The 27,945-nt window shown below is 41.5% G+C and overlaps 1 protein-coding gene across 1 annotated transcript; it reads right to left on the bottom strand.

Moving 5' to 3' along the window:
• Positions 1–541: 541 nt before the first annotated feature.
• Positions 542–27,945, bottom strand: cacng3b (calcium channel, voltage-dependent, gamma subunit 3b). The gene is made up of 5 exons (XM_034142472.1): positions 27,355–27,945; positions 26,457–27,218; positions 8,611–8,694; positions 4,865–5,005; positions 542–2,762 (listed from the first exon to the last, which is right to left on the bottom strand). The coding sequence occupies exons 2-5, from the start codon at positions 26,671–26,673 to the stop codon at positions 2,251–2,253; spliced, it is 954 nt and encodes a 317-aa protein (XP_033998363.1). The 5' UTR covers positions 26,674–27,218; positions 27,355–27,945; the 3' UTR covers positions 542–2,250.

Raw genomic sequence — 27,945 nt, 5'->3', positions numbered from 1 at the left:
AATGCTGTTTACATTTACACTAGCTACTCATGCTCTCTCTCCACAACTGTCCCTGCAGCACTTTCCCTTTCTTTATGGCTGTGTTGTCTCCTCCTCTTGTATCTGTGTATGTGTGTGTGTGTGTGTAATCAGGTGTGGTTCAGTTCAGTGATGTGATAAGAGCTTTAATGTGTAATATGTTTATTAAATCTGTAAAAAACTGTATTTGATTTTGTGTCGTTGTTCATGTTGCAGGATTACAAATTCTAGGTGATGGATCACCAATTTTCGGCCAATGCATTGGAGAATTGACTGTGTGCTAATAAGGGGTGTTGCAATACTGATACATATGCAAATCACACATATCATTTTGTGTAAAAAACCCATTAATTTACATCACATTAATGTTGTTATTGTACACCAACACAATATGGTTTTAAAGGCACAACAAAGCCTCATACCGTGTATACAAGTATTCTAGTATGTTTAATTGGAAAACGGGTGATCAGTTCCCAGTCAAAATGCCTTTTTATAGAGATTTCATTAATTAATGATATCTTTTAGTCTTTTTTTTTCGAATCCCTGCTTGGTTTCAATTTGAAATGGTGCCAACACAGTTTACAGAGAGTGCACAAACTGTTATATGTCCGAGAGAGAGTAATAAATGTCATAAGTATTGACGTTTCTCTAAAAATCTGTCACAGTAAAAACTGTAAAGGTGTTTGAAATATGACAGTCCCAGCCAGAAGACGTGTGTGTGTGTGTGTGTGCATATAGGCTTGTGTGTGTTTGCAGTCTACAGTGTGTGCACATGTAAGCGAGATAAAGAGGAGGAGAGGCTGTGAGTGACAGCTGAATGGATGGAGCACAAATCCTCTGAATAATACATGAGACTTCTGCCAATTCCATCTATTTATCTTTAAATTGTGCGCCACATACAAATTCATTTTCTGCAGATCCTCCATTGGAGAAGAGAGAGATGTGTGTACTTTAGCATTTTCTCAGCGCTTATTCCTGCAGCTTAAATCTTTGATAATTGTTCCGGCAAGAACAGACAACTTTATATTAAACTCATCGGTAAGATATTCACCAAGAGGTAGTGGGCAAACAAAAAAGAAAAAGTTTCCGTCTGTTTGTTTTAATGTCTTTTTGGCTCTGCCTTAAAGCATTTTCACAGCTCAGCGGTCTCCTCTCCACAGTACCCTGAACCAACAACCTCCCTAACTAAACTACGAGCGACACCAACGGAAGACGGAACCTAAAGAGGGAGGAGGAAGGGTGAGAGGAGGTGTGCGAAAAGGGTGGCAGTGAGGTGAGTAATGGGGCTACACAGGAAAATGTGGAAGGTGGAAGGTGAAACGTGAAGGCGGACAGACAAATATTTGATCATGTCTTTAAGATTTAGGTGAAAAAATAAATTAAGAGATGGGGTAAAAGGAAGCACCAATGATCTTACGTTACCATCTAAAAGAGATTCATTAGTTTTCTGACATTTCCCCCCCCCAAACAGCTGTTTCCCTTCATCAAAAACTAAGAGAAATGGGGGTCAATGTTACCAGGATTGAGCTCAATTCACCTTCAGTTCAGCCGGCAATGAAGTGAGCTTTTCCATCAATCAATATGAAAGGAGGATATATACAATATGTATAGAAAATAATAACTAGTGCCACAAATGTGCTGCCATAAATGGACAAACTGCATCTTCAATTACTGTTTTGAGTCCGGGCTGAACTGAAAATGAACGGATCCCGATCCTGAGGTGTTAACTTCCGCACTTTTAAATAGTACCGGTAAATCAGAGAGACAGCTCGGAGCTCTAAGGCTGTTCCCTGAACTCATCCGACTGCTTTAGTTCACATTATTTTTTTGGAGAAGTTGCCCCAAACCACTTCTGATAAGCTTATTATTAAACCTCCCAGTTTCCCCCTTTTTGAAAAAAGCCAGAAAGTCAATTTATGAACATGAACATAAATTGAATGTGCCTTCATATGTTAAGGAGTTACAGGTAAAACTACAGTGATATGTGGCAGTCGGGAACAACTTCTCCGTCCAAAACCGACCCTGCTACACACAATGAAACTCTCACAGGGCTCAGGATTCACAGTTCAAAGGCTAAAAGTTCACAGTTCACAGTCAAAGTTTATCAAACCCCGCTCCCACCCCGCGTAACCTAACCCTGTGTCCCCTGCGTTAGCTAGCACTCCCCCTGTATATCTCATCATCTTTCTCTTTGATACTCTGATTGGGCGATATATCAGCGACCGGCACCTCTCACACCGGCGTGGTCCTGCGGTTGGGGTCCTTGCTGTAGTCTTTAGTGAGCGTGCTGCTCTGGAGGAACTCCCGCTCTGAGTTGAGCAGCCCGCCCATCCCGCTGCCCGGTTTGGAGCCGGCGTTGCCTGGTTCGCGCGGGTTCAGCGTGTACATGGGCATCTCGGAGGCGGCGGGCCCCGTGTAGCCGCCCTTCCCCAGAGGTGAGGTGTCGCGGCTGGGGGCCTCGGAAGAGCGAACGCTGGAGCGACGCCGGAAGCGATAGCGATAGGAAGGGATGCGGCTGAAGGTGGACTTTTTGATGAGCTCGGTGCGGGATTTGGCCCGTTGCTTGCGGTGCTTCTCGATGAACATGTGCACGGCGAGCACGCCCACCATCTCCGCCATGATGAAAGAGAGGGCGCCAAAGTAGAAGGACCAGCCGTAGGAGTAGGACTTTTTGCTCTCGCTCTGGCCCGGGTCACCCGAGTTTGCTGAGATGTAGACAATAATTCCTATGATGTTACTGAGACCTGGGAGGGAAGGACAGAAAGAGAAAAGAGATGGGAGTTAAAACGAGGTGAGTGTTACCTAGTCATCAAGATTACACGAAACAGCCTGAATGTCATGGATTGCAAAAGACAGAGGTTGGTTGGATTATTCAAACAAAGCACAAATATTGAGTTTGTTCACAAGATTTGAAGCCATTCTAGCAGCTCTATGACTTTGGCACAGCAGTTCTAGAGCTAAATGCTAACATCCGATGCACATTAGTATCACAATATTAGATGAGTGTGTTGGCAAGTAATGTCTTACATTTTGCAGGCATGTTGTCATAAATCTACAGAAGCCCTGAGATGCAGGCAACAAAAAAAAACTTCTGTCAATCAATTTTTTTTTAAAGTCTGATCACAAATGTTTCCTTTCTGTGTTTATGATCAAATATTTTTTCAGGAGCTTTTTGAAGATTGTGATTTGTAAAAGCGTTTCCACCCATTTGTTTTTAAATAGTAAACACATGAGATTAAACAATAACATCAGACTAAGAAATAGATAACCAGTTTCTCCTTTGTTGATGTTGCAATTTTGCTAAAAGCTAAGAGATCGGAAATGTATAATATTCATCCTGAGAGGGAAATGAATGCCTGCAACGACATTAATGCCAATTCATTGAATATCTCTTGAGATATTTCAGTCTGAACCAAGGTGGTGTATCAGCTAAGACAGTTAAAGACACAACCAATTGTCAGGTAAAGTGAATACAAACTCGAGAAAAAGCTAAGACTTGAGCGAAATGAGAAAAGAGGACGACGTGCTACAGCCTCTGAGAGAGGGCTTGATGGAAACGCTGGAGAGTCATTGCACACAGCTGCGCTCCCTTATTCCATATCATTAGTCCAGAATACAGCGCTCATTCAGTGTGGTGGAACGCACAGAATGGGGACAATTAGCCGGCTGTAATTAAGCAGAATCAGCCCCGCACTATTGTGGTAAATAATTACCAATTTGGCTCCATGAATTCACTACAAAACCCAAAGGGACCCTACACATCCCACTGAACAGCAATTACTGTGCAACCCTTTGTACAGGGGCAACAGCTTAAGTGTGTGTGTGTGTTTGTGAGAGACCAAGTGTCAGCATGCATGTGACAGATGTGTGTGTGTGTGAGTGTGAGTGTGAGCATGTGTGTGTGTTGACACTCTCACAGTGAATCACAGCGGCTTGTGGTATTCTTGCTGATTGATTAATCAGCTGCTGTGCCCAATCTCCACTCTGAGGCTCCTCACACAGGCACTTCTGTGAGCTTTAGATGCCTAACGGGCTCCTTCCACAAATATTTGAGTGCTGCACCTCCTCTGTTTAGAGTCCACAGCAACTGCCGCACTCACACACACACACACACACACACACACACACACACACACACACACACACACCACACACACACACACACACACACACACACACACACACACACACACACACACACACACACACACAGTAGCTCCATTGTCGCTATCTGAAATGCAGCATCCTTGTGTTTGAATTTAGAGTTTTAGAAGAGATAAGACATATTGGCTGGTACTGCAGCTAAGATGGCTGCTATATGGAGTTTAATAATGACGTCATGGAGATGAGCATCAGTGCACTTAGATATTACTGCTTGATGCACCTCCTGCACTGTCCTCACAGATAAAATAATTTAAATTTGAACAATTACTATACAAAATCTGTAGTTGTATTCATACTTATACTCCACAATATGTGTTGTAATTAATACATTTGTTCATATTTTTTGTTGTCATCTGTTGTAGTACAAAGTGCACTTTTTGACTGCTTTGGTTATTATAATTATTTTAATTTTATTTAATGTTATCTTCTTATTGCAAATGTTTTACGTTAACTTCTTTTGCATATATAACAAAATATTTGATTTAGTTTTTTTTGCCTAAAATGGGGTAACTATCGCACTCACTTTCCAAAAAATTAAAAAAGTATTCATAAAAACCACACCAAAAAGGGAGAAGAAACACACTCGTACTCTAACAAAAAGACACACGCACGCACGCACTCACTCACGCACGCACGCACGCACGCACGCACACACACACACACCCACGCAGTGCAGACTAACCTGCAGAGACGAAGAATATTCCTGCGCTGAGGATGACGTTGTGTCGGCTCCGGTAGAACTCACTGGCGGCCACACAGAGCCCCCCCAGGAACAGCAGCCCCACGCTCATGATGGGGAAGATACTGGAGGCACGCACAGCACCTGGAAACCAGCACGCACACAGAGAAACATATTTTTAACTGCAGGGTACAACATTTATTTTTATCATGTAATGATGTCATCGGTATGCTCCGCAGAATGAACCTGAGGAGGGATAACTTTAGTGGAAGTGCAGCGAAGGAAAAAAAAGGGGCCCTATAATGCTCCTTTTCAGGTTCATATCAGTATGTTGTGTCTCTACTGTGACATGTCTCCATGCTTTAATGTTCAAAAAGCTCTTTATTTTTCTCATGTGCTGCAACACCTCTTTTCACCTTCTGTCTGAAACCAGAGCCCAGTCTGCTCTGATTGGTTAGCTGGCTGGCTCTGTTGTGATTGGTCAACCGCTGGTGTTACATAGTGATGTCACCATGTTACTGAATTAAACAAAGGAGTCCAATGGAGGCGTTTCAGGTGTGTGTGTGTCCTATACACTAGGAAAGGGAAAACCCCAGAAAGACAGCTTCATTGTATTTTCTGCTTTACAGTACGTTTTTATAGTAATATTGTCTTCTCCTGTCACCCTCAACTATTGTAAATATATTTTTGCTGTCATATATCAACCTTTTTCTTCAAAATCATGTCTATTATATAGACATTGTTACTGTAATTAAAGTACAAAATAAGAATGTTTGCAAGCATTAACTACTATTATTTTGAAGTAAATTGCATTACGGCACATAGGAGGAATACACATCTCAGAATAGCAGATGTAATATGGTCCTCCAGTAAGTGATGGGTCAATGGAGAAATGAAATTAACAATATCTGTAGAAAGATAAAGTAAGACGGTAAACCAACACACATTCACCAGTGTATAAAAAGTGTCAAGATTCTTACACAGATGGATGTGAACAACACTCTTAACACCCTTAAAGCTGAAAGTCACTACATTAACGTCTTAGTCGCTGTTTCATTTCAAATCCACAGTGCCTGAGGGTAGAGCTAAAACGATGAAAAATATGTCACTTTGCTCCCTCTCACACACACACACACCCTCTCCCCCCACATCTACCACACACACACACACACACACACACACACACACACACACACACACACACACACACACACACACACACACACACACACACACACACACACACACACACACACACACACACACACACACACACACACACACACACACACACACACACACACACACGCTCTTAAACACACATGGGCCAGTGTGCAGCTCCATGCTTGACTGAGTCTGAATCAGGAACATGTTAAAGCGTTCAGAGGCCTTGCTTCAGAGAGCGGGAGATGGATGGATGCGGAGGGATTTGATGGACAAAAACCAAGACAGATGGAGAGCGGCACTGACACATATGCAAGGCAAAAATAATGACGAGTGGAGATGATGGGAATGGAGGCGAGTGTGAAATATTTGTCAGAAGCCCGTATGCGTACATGATGTTAGGACATATGGAAGGATATCTGCCAACAGCTTGCAATGCAGATCTGATCTGTGCGTTACGTTAAGATATTCTGATACGTACGTCAGAGGTGTATCATTACGATGTATTTTATCATGCAACATTTTGTTCTTGTTACAACCAATCACAACATCTTTAATCGACATTTTAAGTGTACGTAAGGAGATTACATCGCGCATTTTTTGAAGTTCCTATCAATACTTTCAAATTTTTTTTTTTAACACGTTAAAGGACTTGTTTGGTAGGGTGATCAGTTTAAACAGATATGTTTCTTTCAATCCAATTTGAAGGGCTATTTTAGTTTACTAATTTCCTCTGGGGAAATGTTTTGCTTTTTAAATAAAGTTTTAGAAGCTCTATCAATACTAAAAATCTTTCTTTTACAATGAGAAGACTAGGCTGTGTATGGTTATCCGTTTAAACAGACTTCTTCCTTTTAATACAATTTTAACCGCAATATTATTTTACTGCATTTCCTGTGTGGAAAAAAAAACAATAATATGTTGCTGTTTTTTGAGTAATTTTGAGTTCTATAAATACCTGTAACATTCTTTTAAATTAAAACTATTATTTTTCTGCAACCTCGAGGGACATGTTTGGGTAGAGTTATCAGTTTTTAAACATATTTGTTACTTCGCTTTAAACTGCTTTTTTATTTAACTAATTTTACCGTGAATAAATGCATCAAGTAATGTTCGTATTTCTCTCTTTGTCTTCTATTTATTGTTGTTTTTAATATATGTTGTTCCAATACTTTGTCATCAGTAAATCATTTCTGCATATTAATCTTGTGTTTGCTATAAGATTCTGAATTATTTAGCTGGTGCCTTCAAATAAGCCCAGCGGTTTTTACACCTATTACTGTACTGTATATATTTTTTTACATTTGCGTATTTTGAAATTGTGCAAAAAAATAACCTGTATTTCAAAACAATCCCATCTTGATTGACAGCTGCAGTGGCCAGTGGTGCTGTGCGGCTGAGTGATAAGCCCCGCCCCCCTGGCCCACACCCCTGGGCTGTATGAAATGCCGGTCACTAGGTCCCCGCTACCCATTGGCTGGCCGGCTCTGAACCCTGCGATCTAATTGGCCGCCTCTGGGGATGTTGCTCTGTGTTCAGTGGAGCAATGAAAAAGAAGCACAGGCTGAATCCATTTTCTCTTTTTTTGTTGTTGTTGTTGATGCTGTTTTCTCTCTCCGATCATCTTTACTCTCTGTGTTTACGGACAGAAAGAGCCCCCTCCTCTCTGGTTTCTACTAAATCATCCTCTCTCTCTCTTTCTCCGGGGCTGCATTCCTTTTTGTCATTTTTTCCATCATGGCAATATGTTTCCGCCTCATTTTTCTCATGTATTTCCTGATAAAACCATGGCTTCATATCTGCTGTTTTCTTCGCTATTCCCTCTTTGTTCCTCGGTAAAAAGAGTCTCGTCTTACATTTCTTCTTATCAAACCTATAACCCTGTGAATATGAATAATCGGCTGTACACTGCACTCCAGGAAAAATGCTGTTTCTATTACTCTTATATCTTATATTCCCTCAGTCTTTTACTATATCTTATCCATCTAGTGCAAATGTAAGACCCCTTTCACAAGATTGTTCTAATGAGTCAAGCTAACAGCAGCTAATCTTAGCCTATGATATATTTGAGACACTCAGTAATCTCACAATATTTCTGATATATTATTGTTATATATTATTTTATGCTATATGATACCGTTTTATAATTTACCTGGGAAGGGGGTTGGGGTAATATTGTTTTTATTTTTGGTTTGTGAAATACATTGTGTACTTTTCTGTATGAAAAGTGCTACATAAATAAAGTTTGATTGACATTTGATATTCAATTCTACGTTATACTGCTTTATTATACACTATATTATATCATGATATTATATATATTATCTAACACTATGTTTTACAATAGATTTTGTTATATTGTTTTACTACTGTATATAATAATTCTTCATCTTTGTCCGTACCCTCATGGTTGTCAATGGAACAAACAAAAATGGTTGATTATTATCAGTATTGACACTACACATGTTTAACCCTCTGAGCCAGCTGAGCAATCTTTGTGTGACAGAAACACCAGATAACAGATGTTTGACAGATAAGTGTATGTTTAAAAATGTGTAAGACATATATCATCATATCAGACTTACGGAGGAGGTACTCAGCAGCGTCTGCTTCATAGTCCGCGTCCTCCGGGAAGTGATCAATCTTCTTACACACACCTCTGAACGTTCCTGCGGAGAAAACACACATCAGTTCAGCTATGTGCCAAAAAAAAAAAAAAATGAAATACTTTTTTACAAGACTGGATTTATAGTAATTTGGAGTTTCATAAACCATGCAGACAGGTGAAGTCTTGATATCTGCACATTTCTTAGAGCAAGTCCATAAATGAATACCAGAATAAACTGATAATGAGTGTTAAAGTCAAACATTTAAAACTAGAATAAATGAATACCAGAATCAACTGCTTATAGGATGCTTGTTTTAAGGTAGTTGCTTTTTCACAACATCCTAACTGTAGTAAAAAATGTTTGACAAACTGTGAGTTTTTGATATGTCATGTTCTTACTTTGTTATCTTTTAATAACTACATATATACGTAATGCCGTAATGGTCGCAGGCATGCTATGCACTCATTATTGCAGTATGGTAGAGTATGAAAAACTGTTGCACTCATTACCAATAAATCAAAAACAGTGTCAGTTTTACGTTAGGAATAGGATGGCAGCAGATACCAGCACTGTTGGCTGTGAGGTAGTAATATCTACACATCTCACAGTAAAGGCACACAATACAAACAAGAACCTTACAAAGAGCATAATAGGGCCCCTTTAAACTAATATCTGTAATGAATCAGTCATTATGGTTTTGATTAATCATTTAGTCAGGAAAGAGACAAATATAATAGCAAGTAAACCATGGGGATTTAAGCGAGATTGCTTTTGTCAATCAATAATCTTCTTGTGTGATTGTACTGCATCAGATCACATTTTCAGCAACACGTGCACATCTTGTAGGTGGACATGCATATACATCGAGAGAGAGAGAGAAGAGAGAGAGAGAGCCTTCAGGGTATGTGTGGGAACCACCAATGATAAGCCTTATAACACCCACAAACACACAAACACAAACACACACACACACACACACACAAACACACACACACACACACACACAATTACCACCGCTTTGAATACAAAACCACACCAAGCTCATTAAACTGATACATGAACACTATCAATCATGCATGTAAGTAAAAGCCTTCTGTATCTAGATTGTTAATATCAGTCAATGTCAGTCACTGTGTGTGTGTGTGTGTGTGTGTGTGTGTGTGTGTGTGTGTGTGTGTGTGTGTGTGTGTGTGTGTGTGTGTGTGAGTGTGTTTGTGTTGTATTGACTAGGATGCAGTCTCCTAGGAGCGTGCCGTGTGTCAGGCAGAGAGTGACTCATCCTCCTTTGTACAAGTCCTCCACACACACACACATCCATTAATCTCTGTGTGTGTGTGTGTGTGTGTGTGTGTGTGTGTGTGTGTGTGTGTGTGTGTGTGTGTGTGTGTGTACACTGCATGAAGCTTCATTCCCACCCTTCATTCAGTCCCATTCACACATGGTCAACACCACAGGGGAGATGAGGGAGAGAAGGGGGGAGAGGCTGAGGTGGGATGAAGGGGAAGAGGAGAGAAAGCGAGATGAAGGAGGATGAAGAGGAGAGGAAGTGCCGGTTGAAAGCGGTTTGGTGGTGAAACGACACGGGAGAATTAGAGGGAAACGTCAGGATTTAGGCTGGCGACGAACAACGGACGACTCCTAATTGCTGATTTGCATATGAAGAGGTTCTTTCCAGTACCCACACTTAGAAAATCATTCATAAATTGATTCATCCTGCTCACGCAATCAGAGTCAGTAACTAACCTCTGACTGAGACCGAAAAAATACGATTAAGGCGTGTTTGATATCTAGTTTCCGTCACGCATTAATATCAGAGTCAAAGTGTGTTTTTCCTTACACTGATAAATGTACCACCAAGTCAACAAATACACACTTTCTTGTCCTCTCCATTCATGATTTTCAGCTGTATGGACCAAAAACGCCGGTCAAGATCATAAAAGTCAATCAATCAGACCAAAGAACCACACAGTGTTGAACGCTACCAGCTATTTCAATTGTGAAACAGTTTGAAAAAATATCTCTTTCAGGTGCTGTTAAATGTACAGACTTGTGATTTAAAATGGATGCTATCGCTACGTATGCTTTTTTATCTGTGCCTGAATTTACTTTCTGTCCTGTACAGTGTCCAGTGTCATCAGACCACACACAAATAATGGGTAAAAAATGTTTCCGATTAAACAGTAAGGACTTGTTTGATGCAATTCATTTGTTAATAAAATTATTCTTGTCTAATGCCAAAATTGTCTAGTTCCCTTAGTCCCTTATGCTAGTAAATTAATATATTTGGGTTATGGAGTGTGTGTTGGAGGAAAGAGCTTGGTACTTAGCCAAAACAACCTTTTTTAAACATAATTGCATATGTTGCAGACTATTTAAGGCAGGGGAAAAATACACATTTAATGCCTAAGTTAGTGTTTATATTAGTGTACAATTATACAAAATTGTTAACAAAACTACAATATGAACTAGCAATATCCAATGAGAGTAAGCAGCACAGTATTTGTCAAAGAAAAAACATGTGAAAATACTATTCTGAATAAAGTATTGCAGTGCTGCAGAGAATCACAAATCAGTCCACTATTGTAATATCAGTCAAAATGATCACAATTGGTTATTCTTTCCAAACCGTGCAGCCCTCGTATTGAACACACATGTCAGTTGGTGCAACAGTGTGGCTCGTATTTCACTAAATGTATTGATATTAAAATAAAACCAGAGCACTGCTGTGTTTCCTGTGGATGTGGCCCGGTTTGACTGGAGTCACAGAAGGTAACTGTAGCAGCTTCTGTTGGACGCTTCAAGGTGTGAAGCCTCATCCATCACAGCTCTGCCTCGTGTCTGCCAGCCGGGAAATGTATTAAACCTCCTGCCTTTTAATGTATCGAACCACCCTGATGTATAGAGCACCAATGAAATGCCAGTGGAGCGAAGCGCCACACAACACACACAACACACACACACAACACACACACACACACACACACACACACTCATGAGCGTGAACGTAGAAAATGGGGAGGAGGCAGCAGAGAGATAGATGGCTGCTTTTATCTCTCTCTTAGTGGTCGAGAATCTATATCACAACTGAATAAACACACTCAAAAGCAGACACATGCAAACACGCACGCACGCACGCACGCACGCACGCACGCACGCACGCACGCACGCACGCACGCACACACGCACACACACACACACACACACACACACACACACACACACACACACACACACACACAATAGCACATTCAAAAACATTGAGACCCTAATTCTCACACGCTTTTGGGTTAGAGTACCTGAGGAAATCACACTATTTATTTCTAAAAATTGAAGATGGTCTGCTAAAAATAAACCTTAACACACGTACACACACCAACATACACACAGACACACTCACACAAAGTCACACACACAAGGCAGAGTCATTAAGAATGGCGTGTTAGACCTCCAGGTCAGCATGTTCATCATCATGATAATGTGTGAGTAACAAACAGCGTGCTGGGAATCTTTAAAATAACTAGGAAGCAACACACACACACATAAACACCTAAACACACACACACACACACACACACACACACACACACACACACACACACACACACACACACACACACACACACACACACACACACACGCACAAGCACTGACGCTCAAGTGACACAAGAGTATGTGTGTGTAACTCAACCCCACAAACACAGCCCTGCCACCATAATGAATATGCACCAGAGAACCAAACGTGTATTCATCCACAATTTAAAATAGTCCTCAGCAGATGCAATGTTAACAGCTAGGTATCGCCGCCTCCAAAAGTCACTATACTGTTGATGTGATTTTCAAAGATTTTTCCGTCTTCAATAGAAGCAAGTGGTTAAGTGAGGCAGACTAACCCAAACGCAACGTCTTGGTATTATTTTATTGGACAGAAATCTGGAATATCATAAGTATTTTTCTTGTTTTCCATACTATAAAGTTGTATCATAAATGTAACTCAATTAAAGAGGTAATGTTTCTGGACTGGCGTGTTGTTTGGTCCCATTTGGACATGTAAGACACAAGTTAAACAGGTTTTTCGTGCCAGTTCAGGAAATCTTTAAAGGACTTATTCATACATTATTCTTACATTATTATCACTTGGGCATTTGTCCCGTTCTCACTCATACTACACTTTATATTTCCATGATTGTCCAGCTCCATAAGAGTATTTTGACGCAGATCAGATCCAGAATCATGTCTAACTATTATTTAAATAACAGATATACTGGATTGTCTCTCTGCGGCTGAGGTTGACAGCAGGATGTATAAAGACCAATCTAAATGAATTATTCAAAAAATTATCAAAAAGGAGGCTTAATAGCAACGTGGATCAACACAACAGACACACTGTCAGTCTGTTTGATATACTGTATGTGTCATATATTTTTCACATTAAAGTCTGTAGAGCTACCTCCAAATGCTGTATCAGTGTTTGAGTCACGAACTGTCACATCAAGTCAAGTCATAACCAGCCATCACTCACACACACCAACAAGTGAGCAACAGCTTACATATAAACACATAGACTGGATTCAAAACTGTTTAAATGCAGTTTTATGATTTAAAAAGCTGTCAACAAACCCAGCACTAAAGCAGACCGTACATTTAACTACAGTCCTCTATTTAAATATTTTCTGTGAAGTTTAATCACAACCTTCTTTTGACCTCTCTCTTTCTCACACTCTCCCAGACAGCGTGTTGTGTGAACAAAAGTTAATTCCAATTGATTATGCTGTAAACCTCAAATTCAATAATATTAGCTTCCCAGGTTGCACTGGCTCATTTGAATAAGCTTTTTTGGCTCAGGAGAACTCATCCAGTGGAGAAAGAAGAAGGCAAATAAAGAAAGATAACCTAGTACCTCTCAGAAAAAATATTAATTTACTGATGTAGGTATTTCATTCATAGTTGGCACTGCACAAAAGCTCCAATTGAAAACAATAAAAACATTATTAAATGGGGTGATGAATAATCCCCACTTACTATAAAACAAATCTCAAATAGCTTATCTGCATCACAACACATTATGAGACATTTTAAATGTGGAGGATGTGGCTTATACAGTCAAATCTACTGCAAGGCACTCAAGTGGATGGTAAAAGTAAAGCCCCATTAAAATATAAGGGCTTAACGCATTTTCTGTAATAACAAGATATTGCCTAGTTAAAATCACTGCCCAAATGTCCTCTCAGTGATCTCATTGAGAGATAAAGACGAGACTAACAAGACTGATAGAACAGATCCACACAGGTTAGTCTCATTCCGATAAGATAGGGGAATATGCAACAAATCAATAAACAATTATTTTCAATCACATTTCATGGCCAAAATCTCACCATGAAAACTGACTGATTAGAGACTGATAAATACTTTACTTTATTACAGTTTACCTCGATTGCTATTGATCTGTATCATAACTGTAAGTGTGATTCTCAAAAAGACTAACATTACACATATAACAAACATTTGCATTACGTTTTTTAATTACATTATATCTATGACTACCTGGGAATTATTACAATTTCCTCTCTCTGGGGAAAAATGTGAAGTGAAAAGTGTACAATAATTATTTTCACAGTTAGGGGGGCCACACGGGGTCCAGGCTCAATATTGTATCATGCCTTGGACAAAACGGCAATTTTTCTTCTTCGTCTAATTGACAACAAACTAATGAAAAACCACCGCACACACACACACTCAACATTTAAAATGGTTTTCCATTATGTTGACCTGATTTGTTGTCCCCAAACCGTCAGAGGTCCCAATGACGTGAGTGTGCGTCCATAATGACGTCCCCAAATAGTGATAAATACCAACACACAAAACAACACACACACACACACACACACACACACACACACACACACACACACACACACCAACATCCAAACATAAATTACTTTTCAAACACACACACACACACACACACACACACACACACACACACACACACACACACACACACACACACACACACACACACACACACACACACACACACACACAAAGTGGGGGCATCTATCAGGAGACATTTGCTTCACAAAGGTCAACGTGGCCTGAGGGCAGCTGCGACCACAGCCGCAGCAAAGCATTATGGGACACAGCAAATGGGGATGGGAATCCAGTATGTGCAAGATTGTCTGCCTGTGTGTGTGTCAGTGACTCACGTGGTTACATTTCTCCTACTGGGCCCAGTATACTGCTGCTGACACTTATGTTTAAATACATCTACATATGAACATGCAACCTCTCGTGTGCTATCTTTTCTTAGTAAGCTGTAAAACCGTGACATCAAAGTTCAAAGCACATTTAGAACGAAAATAAAAAAAAGGAATTGTACTTTAAATACAATTATGAATAATTGCAGCTGTATACCAAACAGGCCTTCCTATGATTGAATATAGACTTTGCAGAGCATTGAGGTAGTGAGAGCCTAAGTTTGAACGCCACAGCCGTAGATCATTAATAAAACAGCTCCTTTTTCCAGCTTTTGAGTTCTCGCAAAAACACACACATATTTGATTGTTATGTATAAAAAAAGAGTAGTACAGCAAGTGCTCTGACACGAGAGGTGGAGCAGAAACACTTTCCATTTCACTGACTCGTGTGACTAACTGTTGGCTGTTCTCAAGAGTAACAGGGATACAGAAACACTTTATTATTTAGCTTTACCACACATCTTACTTTGTCTTTTTGCACCTCTACGCCTCTTTTTCACTCGCCTCCATTTCTATCCTTCCCTGGCCCGCTTTGCTTGCTTTCTCCCTTTTATACGTTTAAACATCTTGTTTAACCTTGCGCGAATGAAGGGTTGCAAAGGGACGGGACATTTCCGTAAATAATTCTGGGGCTTCTGAGCTTTGGTAATTTTCCACAGTTTCTTACGATTATTATATTGAGCTTTTTTGGTGGGGAAGATAGTCATTAAAAAAATACTATCAGGTCTTATTTAAAGTATCCACCCTCAAGATAATTGTGCAACCCTTAACTGTATTCAAAACTATTCAATACAAGCCAGGAAGCTCTCCAATAAAATATACTTCACTGTTGCTGAATCTTATCAAAAACTCACATTAGATCAATTAGAATCCATTCAAATGGACTCCTTGTACATAAGCAATGACGTATAGATACATTAGGGAGTAAATATCAACATCATTATGTAGGATTTCAAATAAAACAAATAATGGCCTGCTGTTTCAGCCTCGTTCTACTTGTGTATGTGCAACTACTGCTGTTTGCCTAGTAAACAGAAGTGAAAATATTTCACTAGAAAAAAATAGGCCCTCAAACCAAGGTTAAAAAGGAGACAACAAAAACAACGCAGTGTGTCCAGATGCTGCCACGATTGTGACAAGCTGGGCACGAGGTGGCCGCAGTTTGTCTTTGATTGAACTCTCTTTTTTTCACACTGCAGATTGCCATATATAGTGTTACATAGAGGCGCACGCACGCACGCACGCACGCACGCACGCACGCACGCACGCACGCACGCACGCACGCACGCACGCACGCACGCACACACCAAAGTTTAAGAACCACTACACTGACCGTGATAACAGTGTTTCAGGAACATAACACAACTATGGCAATCACAACTGAATCTTAGTCAAATAAAAGGACTTTAAGCTTGTTCAGAAAGTAACTGCAGTTAAAACACATGAAATGGGTTCCAAGCAACATGTCCATTGTCTGATCTCACTCCTTTAAGAGCCGGGAGACATTGTTTGTCTGTGCTTTCGAAAATGTTTACAAGTTAGCTTCAAAAATGGTTTTGAGCTAAATTCGAACTTCAGCATGTTAACATGGTGATTTGTATCAGGTTAGTTTAGCGTATGTCCCTTGTTACAAACTCTTTGTAAGCTTAACTACCCATATCCTACCCATATAAAGGGAGGCGTGTGGTGCAGTGGGTTGTGCGTTGGTGGTCACAGGTTCAAACCCCACTGCAGTCAGCATGTCGTTGTGTCCCTGAGACACTTCACCTCAAATTGCTCCTGTGGGGATTGTCCACAGTATTGAGTATGTAAGTCGCTTTGTGACATGTAATGTAATATCCAACGTATCCCTACAAGCGTTCCCATTGTTACACTTCTTCTCTCATCACATATACAACAACCTATACTGCATGTTGTTGTACAATGTAATCTAACGCGTGAACATCGTCGTTTTAGGCATTGCAACACATGCTGAAGTTATTGTGGTGAGAGCAGCTTGGTTCCGAGGGGAGCTGTCCCTAATCAGACGATGCGTACAGTCCTAAAGCTGCATGTGAGTGGCCTATCTCACTGCAGACACATGCACACACCAACACATGCAGAATATAAAAGCGTTTTGTCAACTACAAAACAGAGAAGAAGAGGAGGGAGAGGAAAGGAAGTTGAAAAGCAGGCAAATTGGACTGCTTGTTTCCTCAGAGCGCCTCTGACAGCTCAGTGTGGGTGACTGTGTCTTCCTCCCTCTCTCTCTCTGATTACCTCTTTCCAGGCGAAGGAGAGAGAAGATGGGGGAGAGGGAAAAAAGGGGAGAGGGCGAAGAAGAGGCTAGTTTCCACGGTGATGGCTGATGAAAGAGAATAGGACAGGTTCTGCTTGGTTGCACACCTCTCCTCTCTCTTCTCCCCCCCCCCTTTTCTCCCTCTGTTCCTCTTCAGACACCCCTCTTCCTCTTTCTCCAAAAACATCTTGCTCATTTTCTCTGCTCTCATTACCAAAACATCCATTCCTTCCTTTCCAATCTCCCCTTCATCCCCTTCTCTCATCTCTTTTCACTTGTATACATGTTTATTTCATTCAGCCACACTGGGTTGCCCCTATTACACGCTGGCGATATGTTGCTATTATATCTATATTGTATTAGATTTTGGATATCGTCATTTTGCGAAGTATCTTTCCTGTTAGGCTGCATTACAGCAAAGTGATGTCATTTCCTGAACTCAGCAGACGATTCAAGCTGCTCTAGTTTCTCTGCTTTTAACCATTTGGTCATATTTTGTAAAAGCCAATTCTTTAATATCAATCATACAATATTGCTGCAATACCGATATCGATGTATTGACTCAAAAATATTTGGGTCACATTTCTTTCCATAAAATACACATTTAAATGCTGCTACTGTATAAGAGCCTTTATGGGAAAGTTGTCCACGTGAATTTCAACATTCTACATAATAACTACTTTTAGTTTTGATATTAAAGTGTATTTTGAGGCTCATACTTTTGTGCTTTTACCTGCTACAAAGTATGTCTACACTGCAGTATCAATAATTCTACTTAAAGGTCCCCTATTATACTGTTGTTCATATTGGCTAATGGTTACACAAGCCAAACAAACGTTATGACATCATAAAGTGGCCAAAATCTGATCAGCTCATTTTCATTTCCATATAAATGGATCAGGACAAAAAGTGAGAGAATCTTTTTTCCTGAAACTTTCAGAATCTCTTTACACAGAGGGGACACATGTTGATGTAGAAGAGACATGAAGAAGAGGGGACACATGGTGATGTAGAAAAGACATGAAGAAGAGGGGACACATGGTGATGTAGAAAAGACATGAAGAAGAGGGGACACATGTTGATGTAGAAGAGACATGAAGAAGAGGGGACACATGTTGATGTAGAAGAGACATGAAGAAGAGGGGACACATGGTGATGTAGAAAAGACATGAAGAAGAGGGGACACATGGTGATGTAGAAAAGACATGAAGAAGAGGGGACACATGGTGATGTAGAAAAGACATGAAGAAGAGGGGACACATGGTGATGTAGAAAAGACATGAAGAAGAGGGGACACATGGTGATGTAGAAAAGTAAAAAAAAGTGGATTTTGCACAATAGGTGACCTTTCTCCCTGTGTCTTGTCTTCCTTCCTGTGTCTGATTGTCTCATTGTGTTCACCTGTTGCCCTTGTGTTTCTGCCTCCCCTGCCCAGCTGTGTCTTGTCCTGTGATTACCCCTCTTTGTATTTAGTCTTGTCTTCCTTGTCGGTTCATTGTCTTTCCTGTCTCCCTCCATGTTGGTCACGGTCAGTTTTGGTGTTGTTGCTACCTTGTGCTACCTATGTGTTTCATGCCATGTTTTTCTTCATCAGCTTTTAAAATAAAGCTCGCTTTTTGTTTCTAGACCTTTTTACCTTTTTTTGTAGTCTGCATTTGGGTCCTACCTTTTTCCACGCATTCTAACAGTTTGCGTGAACGTTTTTCCGTATTTTTGTTGGCCTTACAGTGTCTTCATCCTTTTTTCCCTCTTATTCCCATCCTCTTACAAATATCCCTTTTCCCCCTCCCTTTGCTCTCCATCTCTGTCCTTAATTCCTTCCCCCCGCCTCCCTTTTTCTTCCTTCTCTCCTTCCTCCCTGCAGCCACCTGGGTGATCATTTTTGTTCCCAGTGCCTGTTTAAATCCCACTTCCTCCTCTCTATTACCAGGTGATCATTTAGATCCCCGCCGTGGTCAAACACTCCCCGGAGATTCACCTGAAACAGAGGCCATGCACAGCTCATCCATCATTCCCAGCCCAGCACCCCTCTCCCTGCTTCATTCATGCACATTCTGCTCTCTCTTCATTCATGCTCTACCTTCCCCCTTCCTTCCTTCCTTCCTTCCTTCGCTCCTCATTTCCTGGCCTTCTCCTGCTCATTTATCACAGTGGGATCTGCACACCTGCACCAACACAATAACACATTCCCTGCATGAAAGAAATCCCAACTCGATCGCACAAACTGAAAAAAACAAACCTGTGAATTGCAGGTATGTTGCTCCGTGCATAGATAAGGCTTGCATTAAAAAAACATTCAGAAAATAATACGATATTATTGATACTATGAGAATGTATCATTTGATGTTTGTGCATTTTATGATCTCTTCCTTCTTCTTTTCTTTAGACTCTTACCGTGGAAAGGCACAGAGAGCATTTAAGCCGAAAGAGCTTGTCAATGCTTTGTTTTGCACACATGGCATCAAAAATAATTCAGTTTCATTAAATGTCATAATTCAGTCACGGATCTCAATCGAGGTAGGCAGGTAAGGCAGTCATTTCAAACAAGCCACACTCCTGGTCATGGTAGCAAACGCTATTGTATTTGTTGTACTGGAAATAAACTCTAAACTGCCTTTTGCTGGGAAGCTTGATATAGAAGAAAACGTAGGTGAGCTTTTGACAATAAGGGAAGATATTTTTTTTAAAGGTGTCCTATGCTGCTCATTTTCAGGTTCATATTTGTATTTTGTGTGTCTCTGTGACATGTCTCCATGCTTTAATGTTCAAAAAGCTCTTTATTTTTCTCATACTGCCTGTGCTGCAGCACCTCTTTTCACCCTCTGTCTGAAACCAGAGCCCAGTCTGCTCTGATTGGTTAGCTGGTCGGCTATGGTGTGATTGGTCAACCCTTTTATCTATAACGTACAATGTGTTGTAGCGCAAGCCAATACGAGCGCTAGCTAACAGAGTGCCACAGTGACGCGTCCTAAAACCCGGAAGTAAGCTTCTTTCCAATCATAAATCTATCGATCATAAATCTATCGATTCGATTTATGATTAGAAAATGATAAAAGTAGGGTAGACATGTGGATATTATCCGGCTGAACAAAACGTGATCTGTCTCTTCAATTTGTGTCAACCACAGACCTTATTTCCAGCTATTTTCCAAAATCCTATGGAGAAATTGCATTGGTTTTTGTCGAAGGAACCGGAAGTGGTAAAATGCTAACTTACTTCCGGGGTTTAGGACGCGTCACTGTGGCACTCTATAGGAGCGCGAGCGTTTGGGAGAGAAACTCCCTCTGCAGATGTTAGCCTTTGCAGACCATTTACATGCACAACAACCTATAGAACACACTACAGGAAAGGGGAGACCCCAGAAAGCACAATAGGGTCCCTTTAAGTCGACTGCATTGCATTCACACCAGCTGAATATCCTGCCTTTATCTGATTACTATCCTGATAAAGATCACATTTTAACGTGTAAATATATATTAACCAGAAGCCTGATTTCTATACAGAAAATACTCATACTATTCTTAAGTCACCTTTAGCTCATGCATGAATGATGTTGGGTGCGATTTTCTTTGATAATATAAGATGATTCGAGAGGCTTTCTTCCCTTTTGCCCCATATTGTCTGGAAAAGAAACTGTGTCGCTGTAAAATGTGCCGCATCCTTTATGCTGCACAGTTCATATGCATGACTGCTCCATACATGTACTGTAAGAACACTGCATACATGATGTTTTTCTACCCCCCTCCATCTCTCGTTCACTCACTCTCTGATGTCAGGCGGACTACAAGCCACATGTACACGAGTCAGAGACATCCATTTCCTGTCATTTTATGAGGCATTTATGAATTATAAAACCGTGACAACCAGGGACCCGGAATGAGCGAAGATGGGCAGAATGAGAAAAGAAGACAAGAGAACATATTCACTTAAAATTGTGTTATTGTGTGTGTGTGTGTGTGTGTGTGCATGAACAAGTGTGTTTGCATCTTCATGTTTGCCTGACGGTTGCATGTGAGCCTGTGCTCGTGTGCATGCACTGACATTGCGCTGACATTGTGTTAACTCGCCGTACTGCTCCCACAGCTGTGCTTGTTAGGTGGCTTGGGAATATCAGAGAATTTGTCTATTTATTCATTCAATTACAAGAGTGTGTGTATGTGTGGGTGTGTGTTCAATACAGCCTTATACCTGCGCCATCTGGCCCTGTAATAGCCTTCTCTGCCCCCCAGAATGAGATGGCTATGACTGGCTGCATCACATACACACACACACACACTCGCACTCGCACTCACACACACGTGCACGCACACGTGCACAATGGATGCACATGCCTGCCTCTACTTGAGGCAATGCATATTTTTCAGGGTAATTGAAAAAGTTTACTTGTGCAGGATGAAAGTCAAATTATTTACAGCTTATTATGTATTAAGTCAAAATCTACACCTACATTTTCAATTACTTTTGACCCTACACAGGCGATAGGACACTAACGGACCGTCTACACAGCAGCGTTAAAAAAAAATCTTGAAACGCTTCTGCCCATTCACTTTGAATGGGGTGACGTCACTTTCCCTCACTTTTCGCCGAACTGCATTGTGGGCAGCAGAGCGGAGATTTTCAGGATTTTCAGGATTCAAAGTTGAACAATGTTCAACTTTTGAGGCTGAGGTGGAAGCGTCAGCCAATCAAATCCCGTGTACGCAAATCTGACAGTTCAAGCTCTAGCCAATCAAACGGCGTGTATGCTGGGAGAGACACCGCAGGTCATTTCCTCATATTCCAAAAAATGGAGGAGAAATTAGCGGTAGCGAATCAATCACCCGGTGCTTTATGACCAGACCTACCGGGATATAAACCGGAGGAGCCAGGCATGGAGGGAGGTGGCAGAGACAGTGGTAGGTTTTCGCCTGTTTTGGGGAGTTTATATCCAGTTTACTTCGGGCTTTTTTGCTTCGTATGTCGCGGGCGGGAGATTCATGTGATTGGTTGTTCGTGCCTTGCTCGCAAAAAATCCTCAAGCTTCAGATACGCCCACCTCCAAGATTTTTTTAACGCTGCTGTGTAGACGGTCCGTAAGAGTCAGTCTTTAAAAAAATGTGTTTTTTAGATTGATCAGTTACTTTTTGGTCTCTAAAATGTCATAACATATTAAAAAATGTCCATCCTAGGTGCCTATAAATGTCTTGTGTTGTCAGTCACAAAGATATTGTAATAAATATAGTATAAATAAAAACAGATAAAAGCAGGAAATCTACATATTTAAAAGGCTAAAAAAAGCAATTTCTTACATTATAGCATGAAGAATTACTAAAAGACTTGATTATTAAATAAGTTGATTATTAATCTTTGCAGCTATAAAGTATAGTAACTGGTAAAGGATATTCGTAAGAACATATGCACTGAAACACATCCAAATCATTTCATTATCCTGGAAACAAGTCCAAATCATTTATTTTAGATTGTTGGTTGCCTAAGATGGTAGCCTTGTTTTTACAGTGTCAGCAGCCACTAAAATAGTATGTAATAACAACGACTTAGCAAAGTATGAGTAGCAAAATCAACACATTTAGTCAAAGTAGTAGCAGAAGAAGTTAAAGAAGAAAATGTTACCAAGCCGTATCACATCTTAGAGTTCATATATGTGCCAGGTGTCAAAAAATACAATCTAAAAAGCCATTGTGTCGACCCCTGTTTTAAACATGTTTTGTAGGTTTTCTTGAATCTCTTTGATACCTGCAAATTAACTTTCTTTTACGGAGAAAACACACTTTGAAATGGTATTATAGCATCTGTGCTTAATTTGAGATTCAACATGGAAAGCAACAGAAGAGGTGGAAAGATGGACAGAGGACGACACACAGCCAAGGTCAGGCACAGTCTCAAATCTATAATATACACACTCCCTATCTCTCACACACACACACATACATGCATACTGGTTGTTATTTGCATTGGGGACCAAGATTTTGAACATCACTTACGGGGACTACCCTTTCGGAGGAAATTAGGTAAACTTGTCATTGCTTAGTTAACTTATGCACATGTTTAAAAAAATAACTCGAGAATGATGAGGCAATCTTTTCCCATGCTTAATGCGAACGCAGGATGTATAAACACACAGACACACACATCAATGTTGCAACCTCAAACTCATTACAATAGAGATGCACCACCGAGATGCCCCACAAACAACACGTTCATTTCCCTCCTTATTATAGTGTATAGGGCACTCTGTATTCTCACAAGATTAGCTCTCTCATTGACTTTGTCCAAGCTTAGAGACTCATAAACATGCTGTAATAAAGTATGCTCTAACTGCATACCAATTAAAGGCAACTGGAATGAAAGGGCCACTTTACCTCTTTAAATTGATCTAATCTATCATGTCTTATTTGTCTATCTGCTACAATTATCTCTGCCCCGTCTACCCTTATCTACGTCTAGGTTTGGGTTTCGATTATTAAGATCACCGGATAGCCACAAGCCTTGAGGATCGGAAATCAGATGGCTCCATGAACCAAAGAGCCGATTCAATACTGTAGTCAGGGTACATGCAGCTAGAGACAAGGGGACGAAGCCAAGTGGTACTGGAGTGGCTGGAAAATGTGTGATTTATCGGGGTAGTTTTGGGGGTTTTATGATCTTACTTATATGATTGAACGATGCAAAATAAGGACATAAACTGAACAAGAAGTGCCAGAGGCGATCTGGAAACTCAAACAGTGGAGGTTTTACTGAACTCACTGTGGAAATGACACTAATTTAATTCTGATTGGCAGCAATAACCATGAAGTTGCCACTAACGTTGAAGCTGCAAAGGTGTTAGACTACTTCTGATTAATGGATGGGACCATGGGCGGTAATGGGGGGGGCCAACAGGGGCCTTTGCCCAAATAACACTGAGCTTGGACTCTCCTGTGGCCCCCTTCAAATGACGAGTGATAACACCATTTGTGATAGCGTTGCATCAAAGACTGTGACATGACCCAAAGTCAACAAGGATGGGTTTTGTCATGAAATAACATTTAACTAAGACACAACTTCTGTAAATTAAACAAATACCAATAGCGCTTTGTTTTTCTTTCTGTATAATGGACCCAAATGTATAAATCTTGAACACTGTCTTTTTCTCTTTTGTTCCACATGTAATGGGCCCCCTCTTATAAAATAACTGGCCCCAGCACAGCCCTCAGTAACATTGGTTTAGTACTGCTATTGGAAGTGAGTGTTGGACTTTAAAGGAGAGGTGTCATGGCCATTTCCACTGATCATAATTCCATTGTTGAGGTCTACTAGAATAGATTTATATTGTGCATTTTTCCAAACTCACATTGGTTTCTCATACAGCATCTCTGTAAACTACGTGTATTCACTGAATTTCACTCTCTGCCTTTAACGGCTCGTTGGAGCTCCAATAGCTCCAGCCCCCACCCTCCCTGTGAGCACAGTGTGCTCTGATTGGTCGGGACGTTGTGAATCGCGCTAAGCTCCGTGGAGGTGTTGTTTCCTTGTTTAGGATACACAGCCAAACACAGCCAAACTCATCCTGAGCACACACAAACTCACATCCGAAGTAAAAACAATAAGTGTGGCTTGATATTGAGTAAGAAAAAGGTTGATAAACGCTGTGAGAATGGGTCTGCAGAGAGAATTTCCCAACTGTCTGTTATCAGCCTGCAGCCAGGGAGGAGAAATCAGCTGAGCTGCCTGCTCCCTGTACACAGATGTGTGTGTGATTAAGTCCGTGGATTGGTCAATTTGGACCAATCAGCGGGGGCTTAACGTAACGGCTCCGCGGACGTAACGTAACGGCTCCACGGATTGGTCCATTTCGTTCCGGGTATGGCATGACATCATGCCGTACCCGGAAGAATCAAATGGACAATGACGTATCTCCAACGAGGCGTTTTGGGGAGGTATTTTCTGTGTTAGAGTTTTACTCGCTACAGGGTGTACTTTGAGGGTTTTGACTCTGCACACCGTTTACATGCATAAAAACCTTCATAACACACAAGGGGAGCATGACACCTCTCCTTTAAAGAAATTGCAATGATGCAACAGAAGCAAGCAATAACCATGACACCTGTGTGATGAACGTGGAACTGTTATGCCTTATAATGGCAACTAAAATATAGCATCAAACAGAAACCACATTGTCAAAAGTCAATGAAAATGATCCAACTTCCTTCCTAAATAAAATGGATCTCAGACATTCCACAGCACATTATGCTCACTATTCTAAATGGTCGCTGTGCATGTTGCTCTGCCTTTTCATGGTTTCTTTTGATGAGATTTACGACTTAAATCAGTGTGTATGTTGGGTGTGTTCGACAGGTCTTTCAACTCTAATGATTGCCAGATCCTATAAGCACCAACCTGTTCGACGCCGCGCTGCCTAAATCTGTATTTTGTGTCTCCTAAGAACAAGACAACAAGATGGCTTCAAAAGGACAAATACCTTACAACACAGTGTGCAAGATACCCGGCAACAGTGTGCAGGGACTTGTTGGTGGTGCAGCAGCTGACCGGCTAATAACACTGCCAGCTGTTTGTCCCTGTCGGCGCTTTATGTACCTTCAGCTATGCAGTGTGATGGCAACAAGCGCGGATCAATAAATATGGTATTGTGTTTTATCGTGTTGCAGAGGAAAGGATGTGAGGGTGAACTCGGGGAAGAGACAGCTTCTTAAGAACTGGGGGATTATGGGATGCTGTCACGCACACGTACAGAGAGGGGAGACAGGATTTGTGTGTGTGTGTGTGTGTGTGTGTGTGTGTGTGTGTGTGTGTGTGTGTGTGTGTGTGTGTGTGTGTGTGTGTGTGTGTGGAGATGCAGGGACAGAGAAATTAGAGCACACACATGACAGAAAGGAACATACAGCTACACAAAAACAGAGAGAGAAAGAGAGGGAAACATGTTCACGCACACACACACACACACACACACACACACACGCCCACACACACGCCCACACACACACACGCACGCACGCACGCACGCACACATGTTCCTCTGGGGGTGCCAGTAGGAGAGACAGGATGTGTGTGTGTGTGGAGATGCAGGGACAGAGCAATTGCAACACACACATGCAAACACACATAGGAAAAGACAGAAAGAGAAGGACACAATCACACACACACACACCCACCCACCGACCCCACACACCCACCCCCACACACACACACACACACACACACACACACACACACACACACACACACACACACACACACACACACACACACACACACACACACACACACACACAGCAGTCAGACTGATCACGTACCTTCCAGACAGCAGGTTCGCCAGAGGCCGGAGTGCGTCATCACCTCCTCGTTCTTGCGGCTCGTGTCGTTGTCGTTGGTGCTCTTCGTGCGGCAGACCCCGCGCGAGTACAGCCAGTAGTCGGTACCGACGGCGATGGTCATGAGGCTGAAGGCGGCGAACGCGCCCACCGTCGTCACGAGCATCTGGACGCCGCGGTCACACATCAGCATCTTCATATAGGCGGTTCCTGTTTGTCTTAATCTAAATGTCTTCCTCTCTTTTCCCCCCTTATTATTTCCTTAATATCCCGCGAGATTTGGAGAGTCAGAGTGAGGGGGTTCAACAGACAGTCATTTTGGAAGATAAAATACACATATGTGAATTAAAAGGGGCGAAAAGGGAATTAATTTGCTGCCTGGTGTGTTGAGTTGGGAAGGTGGGAGGGCGGCACGTCACTTTCTCGCGCATCAAAAACCGGTTTTACCATCCACCACCCTCACACACACACAAACACACACACACCGGAGGTTTAGCGACCACCGGTTGTCCCCGACTACCCAACACTTGTCTCACTCAGTCAGAGTGGAGGGAAACAGCGATACCACATTCTGCCTCTCCTTCCCTCCTTCCGTGCGTTAAATACGCGTATCCAGCAGTAACCCGAGATATCTTCTTCTTCTTTTCCTCGTCTATCTCTCTTCTTCTTCTCTCTTCTTTAACTTCTTCCTTTCCTAAACCAGCTCCCTTATTAACAGCACAGCTCTGCGTGGGGGGACTCCATCTTTAAAAACAACAACAAAAAGGGGGGTTAGTTTGTTTTATATTGACTGATGTAACCGCACCAGTCAAAGGGGGGAGGGTTTCTGTTTCTATACTAAAACATCAGTGCTGAGGCGGCTCGCCCCTCACTCACTCACCGCTGGATGTGTTGACCGGTGAAGGATGTCCTCCTTCGACAATCTCTGTTGCAGCAGCGCCAAAATATAAGGCGGTACAGTGGTTATTCTCTGTGTCCTGCTGTATTACTGAATGAATGGACCGATGAATAAAGCCCATACGTCAGCTATGAAGAGAGCGCGGACGTTGACCGAGATCCGTCGTGTGTTTTCCTCTCCAGCTGTTGACTCACTGACATGTTTTTTCTTCTTCTTCTTCCTCGATGTCCACAGTAGTAATAGGCTTACAGGAGCTCGTCCAAGCACGCAGACTCTAATATAAATTCAGTTTTTTCCCTCCCATTCATTATCTGCAGTGGAGAGACACGCAATACGGGTATTTAACATAGGCACCAAAATTGAAACCTAGACGGCATTAATCAAATTTCTCCTTGAAAACGGACGTGTTCGCTCTCTCTCGCCGCCGAAGTTGAACCATTACGTGGACGAACCGTCCGATAAGCCGCCTGCTGATGGAGCCTGTAGGACAGTTACACCCGCCTGGGTTTGCTCCCGAGAAACGTGCCCGTTGGTACAAATGGAAAAAAATGACAGCCGTCGCCTCCTCCTCCT

Source organism: Trematomus bernacchii, unplaced genomic scaffold (genome assembly GCF_902827165.1).
Source record: "Trematomus bernacchii unplaced genomic scaffold, fTreBer1.1, whole genome shotgun sequence".
Classification (NCBI taxonomy): domain Eukaryota; kingdom Metazoa; phylum Chordata; class Actinopteri; order Perciformes; family Nototheniidae; genus Trematomus; species Trematomus bernacchii.
This window is presented reverse-complemented; position numbering and strand designations above follow the sequence as displayed.